The 15,909-nt window shown below is 47.1% G+C and overlaps 3 protein-coding genes across 3 annotated transcripts; 2 read left to right on the top strand and 1 right to left on the bottom strand.

The window, feature by feature from the left end:
• Window positions 1-661: 661 nt before the first annotated feature.
• On the top strand, window positions 662-5,278 carry LOC133918392 (EH domain-containing protein 1-like). The gene is made up of 16 exons (XM_062362255.1): window positions 662-896; window positions 984-1,063; window positions 1,175-1,243; window positions 1,357-1,414; window positions 1,524-1,576; window positions 1,663-1,705; window positions 1,779-1,840; window positions 2,001-2,120; window positions 2,249-2,351; window positions 2,473-2,522; window positions 2,981-3,109; window positions 3,188-3,439; window positions 3,577-3,656; window positions 3,914-4,040; window positions 4,126-4,269; window positions 4,515-5,278. Exons 1-16 carry the CDS (start codon window positions 809-811, stop codon window positions 4,698-4,700), a joined length of 1,644 nt encoding a protein of 547 aa, XP_062218239.1. The 5' UTR covers window positions 662-808; the 3' UTR covers window positions 4,701-5,278.
• A 744-nt stretch (window positions 5,279-6,022) lies between these two features.
• On the top strand, window positions 6,023-7,412 carry LOC133918391 (ethylene-responsive transcription factor 3-like). Its single transcript, XM_062362254.1, has 2 exons — window positions 6,023-6,803; window positions 7,117-7,412. Exon 1 carries the CDS (start codon window positions 6,178-6,180, stop codon window positions 6,757-6,759), a length of 582 nt encoding a protein of 193 aa, XP_062218238.1. The 5' UTR covers window positions 6,023-6,177; the 3' UTR covers window positions 6,760-6,803; window positions 7,117-7,412.
• Window positions 7,413-9,981: 2,569 nt separating this feature from the next.
• LOC133917315 (protein MEI2-like 7) lies at window positions 9,982-12,393 on the bottom strand. The gene is made up of 4 exons (XM_062361221.1): window positions 11,813-12,393; window positions 11,557-11,664; window positions 10,378-10,519; window positions 9,982-10,182 (listed from the first exon to the last, which is right to left on the bottom strand). The coding sequence occupies exons 1-4, from the start codon at window positions 12,391-12,393 to the stop codon at window positions 9,982-9,984; spliced, it is 1,032 nt and encodes a 343-aa protein (XP_062217205.1).
• Between the last annotated feature and the right edge of the window lie 3,516 nt (window positions 12,394-15,909).

Below are 15,909 nucleotides of genomic sequence, written 5' to 3'. Positions count from 1 at the left end.
TTTCCCATTCAGGAGGGGCTGTGATGAAGCCACATCAAAAGGTTTCACCCCTAGCAAATCTCACTATTTTGCATCTAGCAAAAGTTCAAAATTTGATATACACATATTTACACACACGAGTATGTTAGTATTTAAGTGTGTGATAGAATTTACATTTGCATGTATGTGAGTTTAACATACTAATATGTGTATGTAGTGTTGTCTATATGTGTAAAAAAAAATTGATAAAAAAATAAGTGCTAACATGTTGTGTTTACCATGTAAATTGTCGTTTATGTGGCTATAATAATAACTAAATAAGCTCAGAAAAATATAATATTTGAAATGGTAGATTAGAATGTAGATGAAAGTGAAAGGCAAAATATTTCTTGGATGATTATGCGGTGGTGTGGAATATAGTAGATCCGTATCAAATAGGACTTTAGCTTTTCTTTCTTTTAAGACGAAACAGGGTCGTAGGCTAGGTAATGCCACCTGCAGTGGGATACGTCGAACGAGAAACAACACACCACAGTGGAAGCAGATTTTTTTTAAAAAAATGAATACTGGTTTAGCCCTAACAAGGCCGTCAGGGAGCGTCCAGCCCTATTAAGAAATTAAAAGAAAGTACAGGGGGGGCGTCGGTAAAGTGGGATCCCCCGTTTCAAAATGCCGCCCCGTCCAACGCGGACTAGAGGGAGTGGGGAAAAGCAAAGCGAGGCGGCGGCACGTCAGGTTCCTGTCTCACCTGTGCTGTTGCAGCTGCTCGTGCTCCAGGCGGCGGCGGCGGCGGCCGAGCACTGGGGCTGGGCAGCGAGAGGGGACGGAGATGGAGATCGCGCGGTCCGCCACCGGTGTGGGCTGCTCCAAGGAGCACCAGAGGATCTACGCCGAGTGGTTCGCCCTCGCTGACCCAGGTAAGGCGCCCTCGCCCTCGTTCCCGCACCACTCCGAAACCCGCGGATGTTTGATGCTTACTGCTCCGGCGGTTGACTTCGGTGCAGATGGCGATGGCCGCGTCACGGGCGCCGACGCCACCAGCTTCTTCGCCATGTCTGGGCTCTCACGCGCCGATCTCAAGCAGGTGAGCGCGGGGCCGCTCGGCGCCTCCTCCTCCTCCTCGGGCGCTCTCGTCTTGGGTTGTTGTTGATGAATGGCTAGTGATGTTTTCCTGGTTGTGGATTTGCACGCGAAGGTATGGGCGATCGCGGACTCCAAGCGTCAGGGGTACCTCGGATTCGCCGAGTTCGTCACCGCAATGCAGGTTTGTCCCCCCTTACGCATCAGTGGAAGTGTGTGCTTCTGATAATGAATGGTGCGGTTGCGCTGGTGCGTTGCTGACAGATTGCTTGGTCTGTTCCAATTTGCAAACCGCAGCTGGTGTCACTGGCGCAAGCGGGGGATGAGATCACCCAGAACAGTCTGAAACGTGAAGGTTGTGGACTGTGAACGGAGCTTAACCTCCCCCCCCCCCCCCTCTTTCATTATGTGAGTTCATTTGAGTGTGGATGGTTGAACTCGATTGTTTATGGTGGTTCGTGCAGACCTGAGCACCATGGATCCGCCTGTGATGGAAGGTGTCGACGAACTAGTTGCTGTAAGTCTGTAATCTGCAGGTTTTGTGCCATTCTAATGCATTTGCCCCCTCTCACTACGATGCTATGATGGATAATTGCTTGTCAGAGATCCAAGGCTGTTGTGAAGAGAGTTCACCCAAATGACAATGGTAATAAATTTGTTCCCTCCTGATTTACCATGTGAATGAATTGGTTTTGACACTACTTATATCTGTTCTTTAGGCAACCCTCAGGTCCAAGCACCTTCTATATATCACTGGTTCGGTTCAAAATCAGCACAGAAGGTAACAGACTAATGTGTTGATTTGTAAATCTTGTATGAAATATGTGAGCTTTTGTTTTCAGCATGTTTTTCATTGCGGCACAAACCATTTTGCTCTTTGGCAAGTGGAGCATTGTGGTTCAGGAATTGACTGATTTTGTACTTCATTTGGCACTTTGCAGGTGCAGATGCCTCTGACTGCCGTTACCTCTGTAATTGATGGCTTAAAAAGACTATACATCGAAAAACTGAAGCCTCTTGAAGTCGCATACCGATTCAATGATTTTGCTTCCCCATTACTGGTAAATACTTCATTCACAAATTAGTTTCGCTGAAAGTTATAGGTGACAGTGTTCTCAAGTTCATTCTTGCTGATTATGTTAATGTGTCATTACTTACATGTCAGTGCATTGCGTCTACCATTTTTCAGGCAAGCAGTGATTTCGATGCAAAGCCAATGGTTATGCTCTTGGGTCAATACTCTACAGGGAAAACAACATTCATTAAGCATCTGCTGCAAACAAGCTACCCAGGTTCTGTGCTTTATCTTATACAGCAGATTTGAGTTTCAGCCTTAGCAATACCATCCGCTTTGGTTTTAATTTCCTCTTATTGTATCAGAGTGTAACTTTGGTTGTCCCTTTTCAATCGCAGGAGCTCATGTCGGACCCGAGCCAACTACTGACAGATTCGTAGTTGTCATGGTAAATGTTAACATGAATGCTGGATTTACTAACAGTTTGGATGCAGGATCTGACACAGTCAATACTGGAGCATATGAACTGCGGGGTTTTCTTAAATTGGCCAAACCGATGTAGTTGATGTTCACCATTATTGTGTGATAAGATTTTGATAACTGCGGTTGTGTCTCTGGTTAGCGATTAGCATGAAACTGGCCTGCTGAAATGAACATTTAATATTGAGAAATAGAGGATTATTGTTTTGTTTATCCCCCTTCAAAACTTGCTTAAATGGCTGAAGTTGACTGCACACCAATGGGATATTCCTTGATTCATTTTATTGTTGTTCAAAACAAGACTTGCTGCTGAGTGCTGACCTTTTACAAATCTTATCAGTTTGCATTACCTGTTGGCTGCTGCTGTTAGTGTATATGGAAATTTATCCTATTTACATCTAAGATTATGTTTTTGTTTCACATCAGTCAGGGTCCGATGGAAGGACTATTCCTGGCAACACTATTGCTGTTCAAGCCGACATGCCATTCACTGGTCTTACAACATTTGGGGGAGCGTTTCTGTCAAAGTTTGAATGCTCTCAGATGCCACACCCAGTAAGCTTTCATTGTGATACCGGTACATATTGAATACATTCATTCCAGAAACTGATGTTTGTGTTTGTTTTTTTGAAGCTGCTAGAGCATATCACCTTTGTAGACACTCCTGGAGTTCTCTCTGGTGAAAAGCAACGGACCCAACGCAGCTATGATTTCACTGGTGTAACTTCATGGTTTGCTGCTAAATGTGACCTTATTCTTCTTCTGTTTGACCCTCACAAGCTTGATATAAGTGATGAGTTCAAACGTGTCATTGCGTCTTTACGTGGCCATGATGACAAAATACGTGTAGTGTTGAACAAGGCAGACCAAGTTGACACTCAGCAGGTAGAGGTTTCTGTTGCAATCAATGTTTATGGCCTGTTTTGTTGATGCTTTGTTTTATTTGTTAAAAATATAATCTCCTGAGGTATGGTGCACTGATGTGGTGCACTGAATAATTTCCCCCCTTAATCATGCTACAGCTTATGAGAGTGTATGGTGCACTGATGTGGTCTCTTGGAAAAGTGCTAAATACTCCTGAGGTTGTGCGCGTGTATATCGGGTAACTTCTTGTGTCTATTCTTTATTACTCTTCTCTCTATTACTACTAAGCAATCTTACTTCTGGAGACTGGAGCTTGTGCGATGAGAAAAATGCATGTTGATGGAAGTCAAAGATATATAAACAGAATGTTATTAGTGGGTTGTCCTATCCAAATTATTTTCAGTCTATCATTAAAGTATATAAGCTAAATGTCTGAATCATGCAACGCTGGTTTGTTATTTTGCATTGTCCTCACTTTCAAACTAATATTTGCAGGTCCTTCAATGATAAACCAGTGATTGAATCAGCTGTTGGCCCAATTGGGAAGGACTTGTTTGAGAGAGAGCAAGACGATCTCCTCTGTGACTTGAAAGACATTCCTAAGAAGGCTTGTGATCGTCAGGTAAGTTGGATTTCTTATTGGTCCAAATTCTTTCTTCATGTACTTGTTTTTCAAATGAGTACCACCGCCTTTTGTCCTTTTGCAGGTCAATGAATTTGTTAAGCGTGCTCGAGCTGCCAAGATACATGCTTACATAATTGGCCATCTCAAGAAGGAGATGCCTACAATGATGGGGAAAGCTAAGGCTCAACAGCGACTCATAGACAACTTAGAAGATGAGTTTGCAAAGGTACTTACAGACAACTTAATTGCCTGAACGTTAATGTCTGGGTCTAATTTCAGCAAAAGAAGGTTGTTTCCAATAGGAATAATCGTTCGCTTGAATCTATTGGGCGTTGCATTTGGCCAAACAAATCAAATGCAATTATGCATAACCTTCGTATGCGTGCATCTAAATTGAAATTATTCCCATGTTTCTTCTGTCCTCTGCGCAAAATCCATGATGACTGATGCTTGCGACATGGTGGAAAACAGGTTCAGAGGGAATATCATCTCCCGGCCGGAGACTTCCCTGACGTGGAGCACTTCAAAGAGGTGCTGGCTGGGTACAGCATCGACAAGTTCGAGAAGATGAAGCCCAAGATGGTTCAGGCCGTGGACGACATGCTCGCGTACGACATCCCGGAGCTGCTCAAGAATTTCAGGAACCCTTACGAGTGAACTGAACTGGCCTCTCGTCGGTTGTAAGGTTACCTTTACCTGTGACACCTGATGGCTGAATGATGCGACAAAATATGCCGTGTCCAAACATGCCTCAAGATCCAGAGAATCGTGGTGCATGTGCTGTTCCGTTTCACCGTCGGCTTTGTGTTGCGGCCGTAGGCGTAGGAAACCGTAGTGCCGTTGCGATCTTGTTCTGATGCAATTTTCCTTTAGTGAGGTGCGAGCGAGAAAGCGACATGCTGCGATGAGAACTTGAACCATGTGATGTTGCTGGCCCAGGGCGGCACACGATGCATCATGCACCAGCACTGCCGCGCTGCTCTGTGGCATTCCAGTTAGCCGCGTTTCGCGTTTGAGTGCTTCAGCAAGTCGTTTCAACCTGAATAGACTTTTGTCTGGCTGGCTGCGTACACACGGAGATGTGCTTGCCAGCGCAAGTAGGACCTCTTTCTGTCTCTTAACCTTATAAACGAAGAACCTATAAATTTTGCAGAAACAGTAAGTGAATCGTCTGAGTCTATACTACTATAAAATATATAATTGGTGACATATCCAGATGATCTTCCTCGTACAACTTATATGATCAAACGGTTCACAATTAAAGTTAATATCCTGCCATATTTCTTTCCTTCCCCGTTTTTTTCCTTTTCTGGCCATCAAATCAATTAGCAACTAATTTAGAAAAGTCAATTAATGTACATGCTAATTTAAAAAGTCATGTCAATTTGATATAATATTATTTTTCCTGTGAATTTTTTTTGACCTGTCACAATATTAATGATTTTATGTTTGTGTAGCACGTATGTGATTGCTAGTCATGTAAAATTCATGTGTTTCAAGATACCTGAGTTGTTGGATATTCGTCGATCATCAACTAAAATAAAGTTTACTTTCCGGTCTAAAAAAACCCTAGATTTAGCGACTGAGCGTTTGTTTTCCTCTGACCCCTTCCACGTTCCTCGACGGCACAACCACAAGCAGCGCAACTGCGAATATGCCACCAGCCCCCCCACCGCACGTCCGCACCATACCATGACACACGATGGCCACAAAATCCGCACCCAGCCACACCCCACCACAATGCACCACGCGGCGGGAGAGTAAAACACATGACCGTGAGGTTTTGATAAAGTATTTAATAATTTTTAATCTATTTTTAATATAAATTTTAATATAATGAACGGTTTTGATAAAGATGTAAGCTTTTTTTTCCCCGATGCGGTCACGAGGAGCCCCGGGGCGTGGACGTGGTGACGCCTGACGCCTGACGCGCCTGTTTGGTCGAGGCGGGCCCGCCGCGTCAGCCAGCCAGGCGGGCGGGGCCGCTGCCGTGCCGACCAAACAGGCGCGGGCGCGGGGGCGGGGGCGCGCACGGGAGGACGAAAGGCTAGTCGAGCCAGGCCTAACGCGGAGTCGCCGAGGACGGGGACAAAGCAGAGTGGAGAGGGGAGGAGGTGAGCGCGTGGAGGAAGCGATGCGGCGGGTGAGGCCGCCGCCGGCGCCGGTGCCGGAGGGGGCGGAGGTGAAGTACCGCGGGGTGAGGCGGCGGCCGTCGGGGCGGTACGCGGCCGAGATCCGGGACCCGGCCAGGAAGACCCCGATCTGGCTCGGCACCTTCGACTGCGCCGAGGCCGCGGCCCGCGCCTACGACGCCGCAGCCAGGTCCCTACGGGGCGCCGCTGCGCGGACCAATTTCCCCTCCGCTGCCGCGGCCGCGCCTGCGGCGACGCCGCCCCCGGTTTTGGCGCCCGCGGCTGCAGCCGCCGCAGCGACCTCTAGCCACAGCAGCACCGTCGAGTCCATGAGCGGCGGCTGCGGCGCACCGGGCGCTGCCGCCGCCACGGCCGGGGTCATCCGGGCCGCCCCGGCCGCCGAGGAGGACTGCCGCAGCTACTGCGGGTCCTCCTCGTCCGTGCTGTGCGAGGACGGCGCGTCGGGCGCCTGCGACGAGGCCGCCGCGCCGCCACGCCGCGCTCCACTGCCCTTCGATCTGAACGCGCCGGACCCGGAGGCCGACGAGATGGACTGGCGCTGCGACACGCTGCTCCACCTCTAGCCTCCGAGAACCAACTACAACCAGCAGCAAGCGCTGCCCAACTGGTACCGGATTGTGCTCGCTTCCTGTTCTTGGGCTGTTCCGGTGGTTGCAATGCTACTGCGAATTGCTATCTCGATAGAAATTTATAATTTTCGGCTTTTTAAAGTCTTTTTTACCACTCAAGATTCGGTAGTACTATGTGATAATGTGAATAACTCATGTAATCCCTGGAGAAAACCTCTCCAGTTCTTGTGTATCTCTATAGTATGATGTATGTATCGACGGCCTCTTGAACTGAAACATTGCCACTAATGTGACATAATTATATGTTCAGGCCCAGCTGAAAGCATCTGAATTTGCTGTTCTCCATTGCAGCATTGTGTGGCATAGCCAGAAACCATTCACATCATCAGTTGCATGCTGCAAAATACTGGGATCTTACAAGCTTCATCATCGGTGCTATGTCACCAGCTGAAGATGAGTCAGGGACATCAGGAGCACCACAATTCACAAGTTCAGGCTAAACTACCGCAATGTTTTGTTGGTCGTTGCTTCCGCTACTTCGTCCCTTCCATTTGGATAGGGTGACCTGCCATGGATAAGTGTTTGATGGAATATTCATGGATGATCGCAATAATTCTCTGATGCATACTTATTCTTCTTGCGCATACAATCTCAAGCTTGCCGAATCCGAATTGGGCAGCAGATGCATCTCATTCTGAACCTCTGCCCCATGGGTTTGGTTGCCCCTGGTGCGTGTTCCAGTCCAAGTTTTTCAGTGGTCCGTTGCTTCTCTTTAACTGATGTGCATTTTCTTGGCGCCAAAAAATGTAATAGTATCGCGTGCAAACTCTGGAGTGGCGTGTAGCTGGTATACCACTTGTATGGCCATCTGATTGGGCACGAGTGCTGCTCCCGGACAAAGTTCACCATGTTAAAGAGACGTTCGAACATGTGAACAACAATGAAAGGGAAAATTTCACCGACTCCTGTAGATGAATGAGTTATTAGGATCATTCATTTGTCTTGAGATCCATGCTAAAATGATAAATGAAAAAAATTTAGATTAATGAGAGAATCAACGAATAGATATATATCATATAGAATGGATAGATGAACGAGATAAACCGTATATCATACTACTTTCGGAGTTATCTTTCCCGAACAACAATTGGTACCCTAAAGTTTCAATCAGTCCAAAGCTCAAAAAGAAGCTCATCTAAAAGAAACGCTCAAAAGGAAGTTTCAGTCTGGGAGGGTGTGGTTCCATTTCATCAGCTGTGTTTAGATTAGCCGGTGCAGTGTGCACTGCGGATCGGGATTGCGATCGGCAAGGATGGCAGCCTCGGCAGGCATGGCTGTCAGAGAGCAGCCTGTGCACTGCAGCGGGTGCCTCGAAGCAACGCCAGCGATCCGCTCGGATCAACAGGTCCCGAACGGTGCACATCGATTGGACCCGTGACAGATGCAAAACGTTTTGGAAGAGCTGCGATCGGAACTCGACATGATCGGCCCAAAAGGTGAATCAAATGCTTGTTCGTGCTCACCGCTCACCCATCAACTGAAGATCCGAACGAGGTCCGGCCAGAGCGCCCGTCCAAAAGGCCATTCCTTGTGCTCGTACCGGTGCTGCTACACCACGTACTACTGCTGCTGCTGCTTGCAGTTTCTGGTCGCGAGGCCAATCTGGCAGCGGGCTTTGCACACTTCCTGGGGGCAAAAAAGAATGCGACAAGCTACAAGCGTTTCGATCTGACCAGCCCTTGTTCTCCTCTCCCTCCCCGCTGTCCAGTCACAGCTCAATCAAATGTCACGCTGTACAAGACATCCGTCTGACCATCTCTCATGAATCATGATGCACACATTGACATACATAACACATACTCCTACTACTAGTAGTAGGCTAGTAGTAAGTAGTACACGACTAGACGTTGTAGGCGCTAGACAGGCTCCTGCTCTACAGACGGGTGCGACAAGGATTAAAATTTCGCCCTACGGAAATAAAATATTTAATTCTGAATTTTCCTTTTACTAGCATAGGGACTTACACAGCAGAGGATAAAAATAATAGAAATTACGTGAAAATTTCACGAATCTCGGTATTTTCACCGGTGGAAAAAAATATAGAACGAAATTGAAATCCCTCACCGTGTCCCGGCAAATCGCCCGTCAGCACGCGCTGCTCCCGTGCCGCTGCTCCGCTCCCTCCCCAAGCGCGGCAGGCGTCGCACGCGTAGCCTTTTGGCCGCGCTCAGCCGTAGCTGCATGCAGCGCAACGCAGGGACAGGGGCCAGGGCAGGAGCAGACAGCAGGAGCCGGCTCGTTTTCACCTGCCCGGCCAAAGTAGTCGAGCACCAACCGTCCTCCCCTGATCCGCCGCATTGGGAAAGAAGCTCTGGCGCCTGAACTGATCAAAGGCTGCCTCCACCTGCTCTGCACCGGCCACTTTCACCAGGCAAGGCAGGAGGGAGTCTCGCTAGCTTGTGCCTGTGCCTGTGCATGCAAGAAGCCTTTGATCAGTTCAGGCTGATTGGTTCTAAGTAGCACCGTGTACTAGTGCTGATCGATCGACAAGTCTACAGCTAGCACTATATTTATCACTCCTGTTGTGTACCTGGTTGTCATATGTGCACACATCTCTGGACCTGGAGTAAACAAAGGGTCCAGCATACAGACAAACATGCTTCTGCCCAAGAGATGTCGTTGCAGCATAAGATCGACCGAGCCAGGAGTCGTCGGTTTTCACTGAAGTAGAAGCTGTTTGACCACGAGCTTTTGCTTGCCCCCGTTGATGGCACCACGGAAATGGACGGGCACAGAGATTCTCGTTCCGGTAGCTACAAGTGTAGCACACACTGACACACACCGGGGAACGAACCAGCCTTGCATGCTACAACATCACAGGCTTCCACCAGTTCCACAAGGCCCCATGCAGCAGGAAAGGCCGGCCCTGGAAGCACGAAAGTGGGACGCACACATTGCCTACCCTAGCTCACTCAAGACACAACAAGAACACACACGAGACATGACTACAGACCACTGCATGACTGCACTCTGCAGAGAGCTAAGCTACACTGCCACTACGCTACCGTCCAAAGTCGCCTAGCCTTCCCCTCTCTTCGTCTGCCGGTGCATGCATGAGTTGCACGGAGCGAGAAAGGGAAGGCATGCGACGCTACCACGAACAAGAGACTCATGTCTCCGACGAGCTGCATGCATCGTTTGACTCCATTGTGCTAGCTACCAGCTAGCAAAAGCTAGCTTAGCCTTGCGCGTCGTCACTTGTCGCGGAGGACGACGGGGCACGACCAGCTTGCCGAGGCGCGTGGTGACGGTGGCAGTCTCGCCGTCGCGCGGCGGCGAGAACACGGCGGGGAGGAACTCGTCGTTGCCGCACTCCAGCTTGAGCCGGCCGAAGTGCCTCACCAGCGCCTCCTTGCCCTGCACAAGCACGTATGATCCGTTACGTTTGCCTTCGGAAATGACAATCACATCGAGCATGCACCGGTGAGGCCATGACACCTCCATCGATCACAGCATCACTGGCTGCATGCTACTCCTACTTGCTGCTGGCTATAGCTAGCATTCCTGTGGTCGTATGACGATTCATGATTGCATCTTTGCGTGCGCATTTACCTGGATCTTCGCGGGGAAGATCTCGATGACCTTCTTGGAGCCGCACACCTTCCAACCACACCAGTGCAGGGAGTCGTACAGCCCGCGCACCGCCTCGGCCGTGGTGAAGTTCACGAACGCGTAGCCGAAGTTGCCGTGCCGCCTGATGCGTGTTTCCATCATCGACATAGACTCGGTTAATCATGAATGATTCTCTTACAAAAACGAGCGCGGCAGAGCTAAGGGAAAAATTGTACACCGTATCACATTAGTTTATCCAGTGGTAACTTCATACAATGTGAGGTCACTGATAAACACGATTTTACCAAAAATATCAGATATACAAGATAAAATTCTGATAAAGACAGTACATTTTTTTCTACCGGTACTTGCCTGTAGAAGCGAAAAACCGGGTTTACCACCGATTTTTCGCCAAAAAAAGTATCACCTGCTCCTTACAACTATGGTAGCAAATTTTATCAACTTTGTTGCTCCCAAAAATAAACTAGTAGTACCAAATTCAAATAAAATACTGATAAACACAATATATTTTTCTACCGGTGTCTGCCCGTAGAAACGAAAAACCGGGTTTACCGCCGATTTTTCACCAAAAAAATATCACCTGCTTCTTACAACTACTGGTAGTAAATTTTATCAACTTTGTTGCTCCCAAAAATAAAATAGTAGTACCAAATTCCATTTGTGTTTTTTTGTTTGTTTGTTCTTTTGCTTTTTTCAGAAGGACGACTGAAACCTGCGTTTGTGTATGTACAAAAGAAAAAGAAAGGGACTCTAAAAGTTCATTTTTCCTCAACCTTTTCTTACATCTTTCATGTGGCTTTAAACAATTGCGAGTATTAATTTGCACCAAGATCAAAATGCAAGTAACTGATCTACACCCGTGTGGCCAGAGACCAAACTCATCACAAAAGAAATGCAGGTCATTAATCTACACTAGCAACAAAATTTCTTGAGGTGTTCTGTCTCTTTGTTCTTTAGCTTTTTCCAGAACAAGGACGAGTGAGACATGCGTTCATGTATGTACCAAAATAAGAAAAGAAAAGAGACACTGATCTGGCGTCATCTTTCTTCAGAGTTAACCTTTTGCTTACAGCTTAATTTCATGTAGCTTCAAGAGTAGTGGTAGTAATTTGCAGCAAAAAAAATGCATGTAATTAACTACTGGTATGCACTCATCACCTGAAATCTATCGGCATGTAGACGACGTCGTACGCGGAGATCACGGCGCCGGCGGCCTTGTTCATGCGTGCGCAGTGATCGTCGAGCAGCTTGATCATGTCGCCGCCCCTGCACACACCATTACACACAGGGCGCGCACGGGTTCAGGAACTCTGCTACACAAGCGGGGCAAGGGAGGGACGGGCTGCATGCTAGTACTAGGCTACTGCGGTAAAGAAGAACGGGACGCGGCTGGTGCGCGCGCTCCATCGCTTACCTGAGCTTGTTAGGGATGTTGCGGACCATGACGGTGGTGCACGAGCCGAGTTTCGGCGCCGGCAACATCCACCGCGGCAACGGCCTTGTCGTGAACGCAGGCGACGGCAACCTCGCCGACGGCTTGGCGACGCGCGCGTGCGGATCCGCCGCCTTCCGGTACGCCTTGCCCTTGCTCCTGCCCCTCCCTGCCTTCTGCAGCGCCGACCGCAACTCGCACGGCGCCACCGGCACCTGGGCAGGCGCGGCGGCGGCTGGAGGTTCTTGCATCCCCTTCATGGACACGACCGCAGCCTGCAGCTTCTCCGCTCCACCGGGGCCGGAGAGCATGAGCTTGTGCGGCGGGAGGCCATGCGGCGCCGTCGCGGGGGCACTCTTGCAGAGGACCTGGGAAGACGGCCGGACGGGGAAGCAGAGGCGGAGGTGGCCGTGGGGAGAGGCGACGCAGTAGTAGGTGGCGAAGGGGAACGGCGGCGGGCAGGCGCCGGCGAGCGGGAACGGAGGAGGCGCCGGCGGGCCGAGGTGGAGGGCGTAGGGGCACGGGAACGGCGCCGCGGCCGGGTTGAGCTTTGTCGCGTCCATGGAGGCTGCAGTAGTGGTGGAGTGGAGACGACGGCGAGGTTTGCAAGAAACGCAGCGAGGCAACGCCGCCCGGAGACATGGCTTGGCTTTATAGAGCGTGGCGAGGGGGAGTGGCTGGGTCGGGTTGGTGGTGCTTGGCTTTTGTGTCGCTGCAGGTGGGACCCAGATGCATGGACTGGCTGCTGTCCACCTGGTTTGATCGACTGATTGCATGGTGGTAACAAGGAGTTAGATTGTGAGGATATGACATATATAAATTTACTATTTTAGATTATAGCTTTACTAGTTAAGGTGGTAAATTTCCTACTTTTTCGTTTATGTGTTTTCTTTTTAGGCTTTTACATCTTTAGTCGTGATTGGTTTCTATGGGGAGATAGTAGCTAGGGTTATGCCTTAACCTATAGAACCAACCAACGACCAACTCTACTAGCATATATAGGCCAAACAAACATGCACCGCCCTGCACTACATATCTCAAAAGGGAAAAAGAAAGGAAAAAATAGAGTCGTTTTACAGCGAAATATCTTTTTTTTATAATGGAATCGTTTTTATGATACTCCATACCTATTGAAGATTAAAGATATAGAGAATAAAAATTAACAAAATCACTATAAATACATAAAAAATCTTCGACCGAGCGTCCCGGCCAACATATCGGAGAAGGGATTGTTACAGTAGTAGTAACTGTTTGGCAACAAAGTTTTGCTGACACCCTAAATGGCACCACCAAATTGCACGGGTACAAAGAATATACCTCGTACTTCCTCTTGTAAAAAAACACATGATATTTTTAATTTTTCACGATCTTCGATATCTACTATTTTTTTATTAGAATATAGTTATAATATCTAAATAATATAATATTATGAAAGTATTTTTTAAGATAAATATATATGTGTATTTTTATATTTGTAAACTAAATATTTTAAAAATTATTGTTGATTACAGTTTAAAAAATTTAGCCAGACCTTGATTCAAACGACAAATATTTATAACCACGAAATGACCATTGCGCGCAACTATGCAAGTGGCAAACGGTAGAACATCACAAGCTTCTAGTTCTACACAGACACTGCAGCTGAAAGGCAAGCCCTGGAAACACAAAAGCGGGGTAACACGTGGCCTAGCTTCACAAAGCTGAAGACACGAATCGTGCTACATGTACTACACGTTGCAGTACAGTCTACGGACTACACTCTACAGAGCATGCGATGCAAGAGCAGCAAGCCAGGTACCGGAAGTATGGCTTAGTACAATCTTCGATTTTTGTTGAGATTTATGCTAAAGTAATAGATAAAAAATATTACAAAATTAATAAGATAATCGATAAATATATGAATATTAAATAGGATAGATAGATAAAAAAAATTACGGGACGTGTCCATTTCCCTTGGCAGTGGGCACTACATGACTAGTCCAAAGTCTCCCATCCTTGCCCTCCTCGTCGATCTGGCATCCCGTGTCGCCGGCGGGCAGATTGGACGTCGCCGAGGAGAACGCTGGTGGCCGATCGACGGCCGAGGGGGCGGCGAGGACAGGTCGGGGAGACAGCCCGTCGGCGTCGCGCTCGAGCTTAATTTGCAGCGGCCGAAGCGGATCACCATCTCGTCCTTGCTCAGCGCACGCACGTAATCGCACGCTGAAATGACAAAACATCGCGCCACCGGTGCCGGTGACACATCCGTCAAACGCAGCAGCATCGCATGCGCTCCAGCAAGCCGCTCAGCTAGCTGCTACTCCTACACTGCTGCTGCTGCCTGCCTGTGGCCATCTCTATTCTATCTATCCGGTGCGTGGTCGTGTGACTCATGAATCATGATTACTTCTTTGCGTGGATCGATATTGGCGCGGCAGATCTCGGTGATCTTGCTGGAGCCGCAGAGGCAGAGCAGCTGCTTCCATCGGCAGCCGTGCACCGAGTCGCCGTACGTCCCGGGCGCCGCCATGGCTGTCGTGTTAAGTTGACGAATTCATGCGCGCGTCGCCGATCGAAGTTGCTCGATCTGGAGACGAAGCTTTCCGCGTGCGCATGCATGATTCCAATCATGAACATGGATTCAATCTGAACCCTGTTTCGTTTGGTTGAAACTTTTAGAAAAAACTGCTTTTAAAAGCTACCGTTGAAAAGATATTTTTGAAATGGTTTTTTATAGGGATAAAATGTATGATGTATTCTTTGCAAAAAATATTATAATATATACAATAATACTTAGAACATCATTCCTCTGAAACTATAAAAGCTTCTTTAGATCAACATCTATCTTCTAGTCATTAATTTCTCAGAAACCATTTTTAAAACTAGAATATTTGATTTAGCTTTCTACTTTTAAATAGTAAAAAATAGTAGAAACTGAATCAAATTGTACCTCACAAGGAGCACAAAATGGTAGTAGTACAACTTAAACGTGATGGAGCACATCAGTTTATTACATCGATGGATACTCTATGCTTTTCCACTTCATGTGACTAAAAGATCTGTTTAGTTCACTATCATCAATTACTTTATTTTTAACAAAATCATATCAAAAGTGTGACGAATAAATTGCTCGTTACACTTTAGACAAAGTTTATCAAAGAAATTAGTCTACGACTGGTAGAATTAAAAGCTGAAAAACTGAGACATGCTAAAATTGTGGTAGCAAATCAAATAACCGTAAGAGAACATCCGACAAAATACGATAGCGAACCAAACAGACAATAAGCCTCTGATTATAATCAACAGGATCTTTCATCATGCCGGCAAGGTTCCTTGCTTGATTAAAATTGTACTAAAATACAAGAAGTATAAGGGGTTTAATAATGAATCCATTGATTCTTCTCTGTAAAACATTTTTCTTACCACTTTTATTTCATCTGCATGACAAGTCCACTCGATGTCCAGAAATGCAATTCCATCACTATATGCAACGTAAAAGAAGAAGACGACGTGTATATTTAGCTGATGTTTTGGATGATTCGTTCGGTAGTAGTAGCAGGAGCCAACAATAAGAAAATATAGGACCTCTTTGGTTGACGCCGGCGCCTGCCACGCCAATATATTGGCTCGTCAAATTATTGGCAAAGAATTCTGCCGTTGTTGTTTCGCCCGCGTTTGGCGAGAAAAAAGACTTGCGCAGGCGTGACCATACGCGGGCAGCCAATGTTTGGCGCTAAAACAAATGCGTAACATATGTCACACCCGATTTAACAAAATAGATACGATTTATGTATGCTTAGAATATCTAACGCACATAAATTCGTTATAGGTAAAATAACAAAAGTAATACTTAAGAATTAACGTTAACTCTTACAACAGTTGACATATATCATCTTTTATGTAGATAACTACAGTAGAACAGAAGAACGGGTGCCTAGTAACACTATAGATAACCGAACGAGAGACACACTCCTGAAACATCATAATCTCATCTTAATAGTATTCAATATCTTCACTCATTGAGTAACACCACATGTATCACATGACATAGTAAAAATAGCAAGTCTGAGCACATGACGTTCTCATTAAATGTATAGAAA

This window comes from Phragmites australis, chromosome 5 (assembly GCF_958298935.1).
Source record: "Phragmites australis chromosome 5, lpPhrAust1.1, whole genome shotgun sequence".
NCBI classification, from domain to species: domain Eukaryota; kingdom Viridiplantae; phylum Streptophyta; class Magnoliopsida; order Poales; family Poaceae; genus Phragmites; species Phragmites australis.
This window is presented reverse-complemented; position numbering and strand designations above follow the sequence as displayed.

Excerpts from the sequence above, each read along its gene's own strand:
- LOC133918391 (XM_062362254.1), top strand. The coding sequence starts at position 6,178 with ATGCGGCGGGTGAGGCCGCCGCCGGCGCCGGTGCCGGAGGGGGCGGAG.
- LOC133917315 (XM_062361221.1), bottom strand. The coding sequence starts at position 12,393 with ATGGACGCGACAAAGCTCAACCCGGCCGCGGCGCCGTTCCCGTGCCCC. Across the intron at positions 11,665-11,812 it reads AACATCCCTAACAAGCTCAG|GGGCGGCGACATGATCAAGC; the intron begins GTAAGCGATGGA and ends TGGTGTGTGCAG. Across the intron at positions 10,183-10,377 it reads TCTTCCCCGCGAAGATCCAG|GGCAAGGAGGCGCTGGTGAG; the intron begins GTAAATGCGCAC and ends GTGCTTGTGCAG.
- LOC133918392 (XM_062362255.1), top strand. The coding sequence starts at position 809 with ATGGAGATCGCGCGGTCCGCCACCGGTGTGGGCTGCTCCAAGGAGCAC. Across the intron at positions 1,841-2,000 it reads GTTCAAAATCAGCACAGAAG|GTGCAGATGCCTCTGACTGC; the intron begins GTAACAGACTAA and ends GGCACTTTGCAG. Across the intron at positions 2,523-2,980 it reads ACAGATTCGTAGTTGTCATG|TCAGGGTCCGATGGAAGGAC; the intron begins GTAAATGTTAAC and ends GTTTCACATCAG.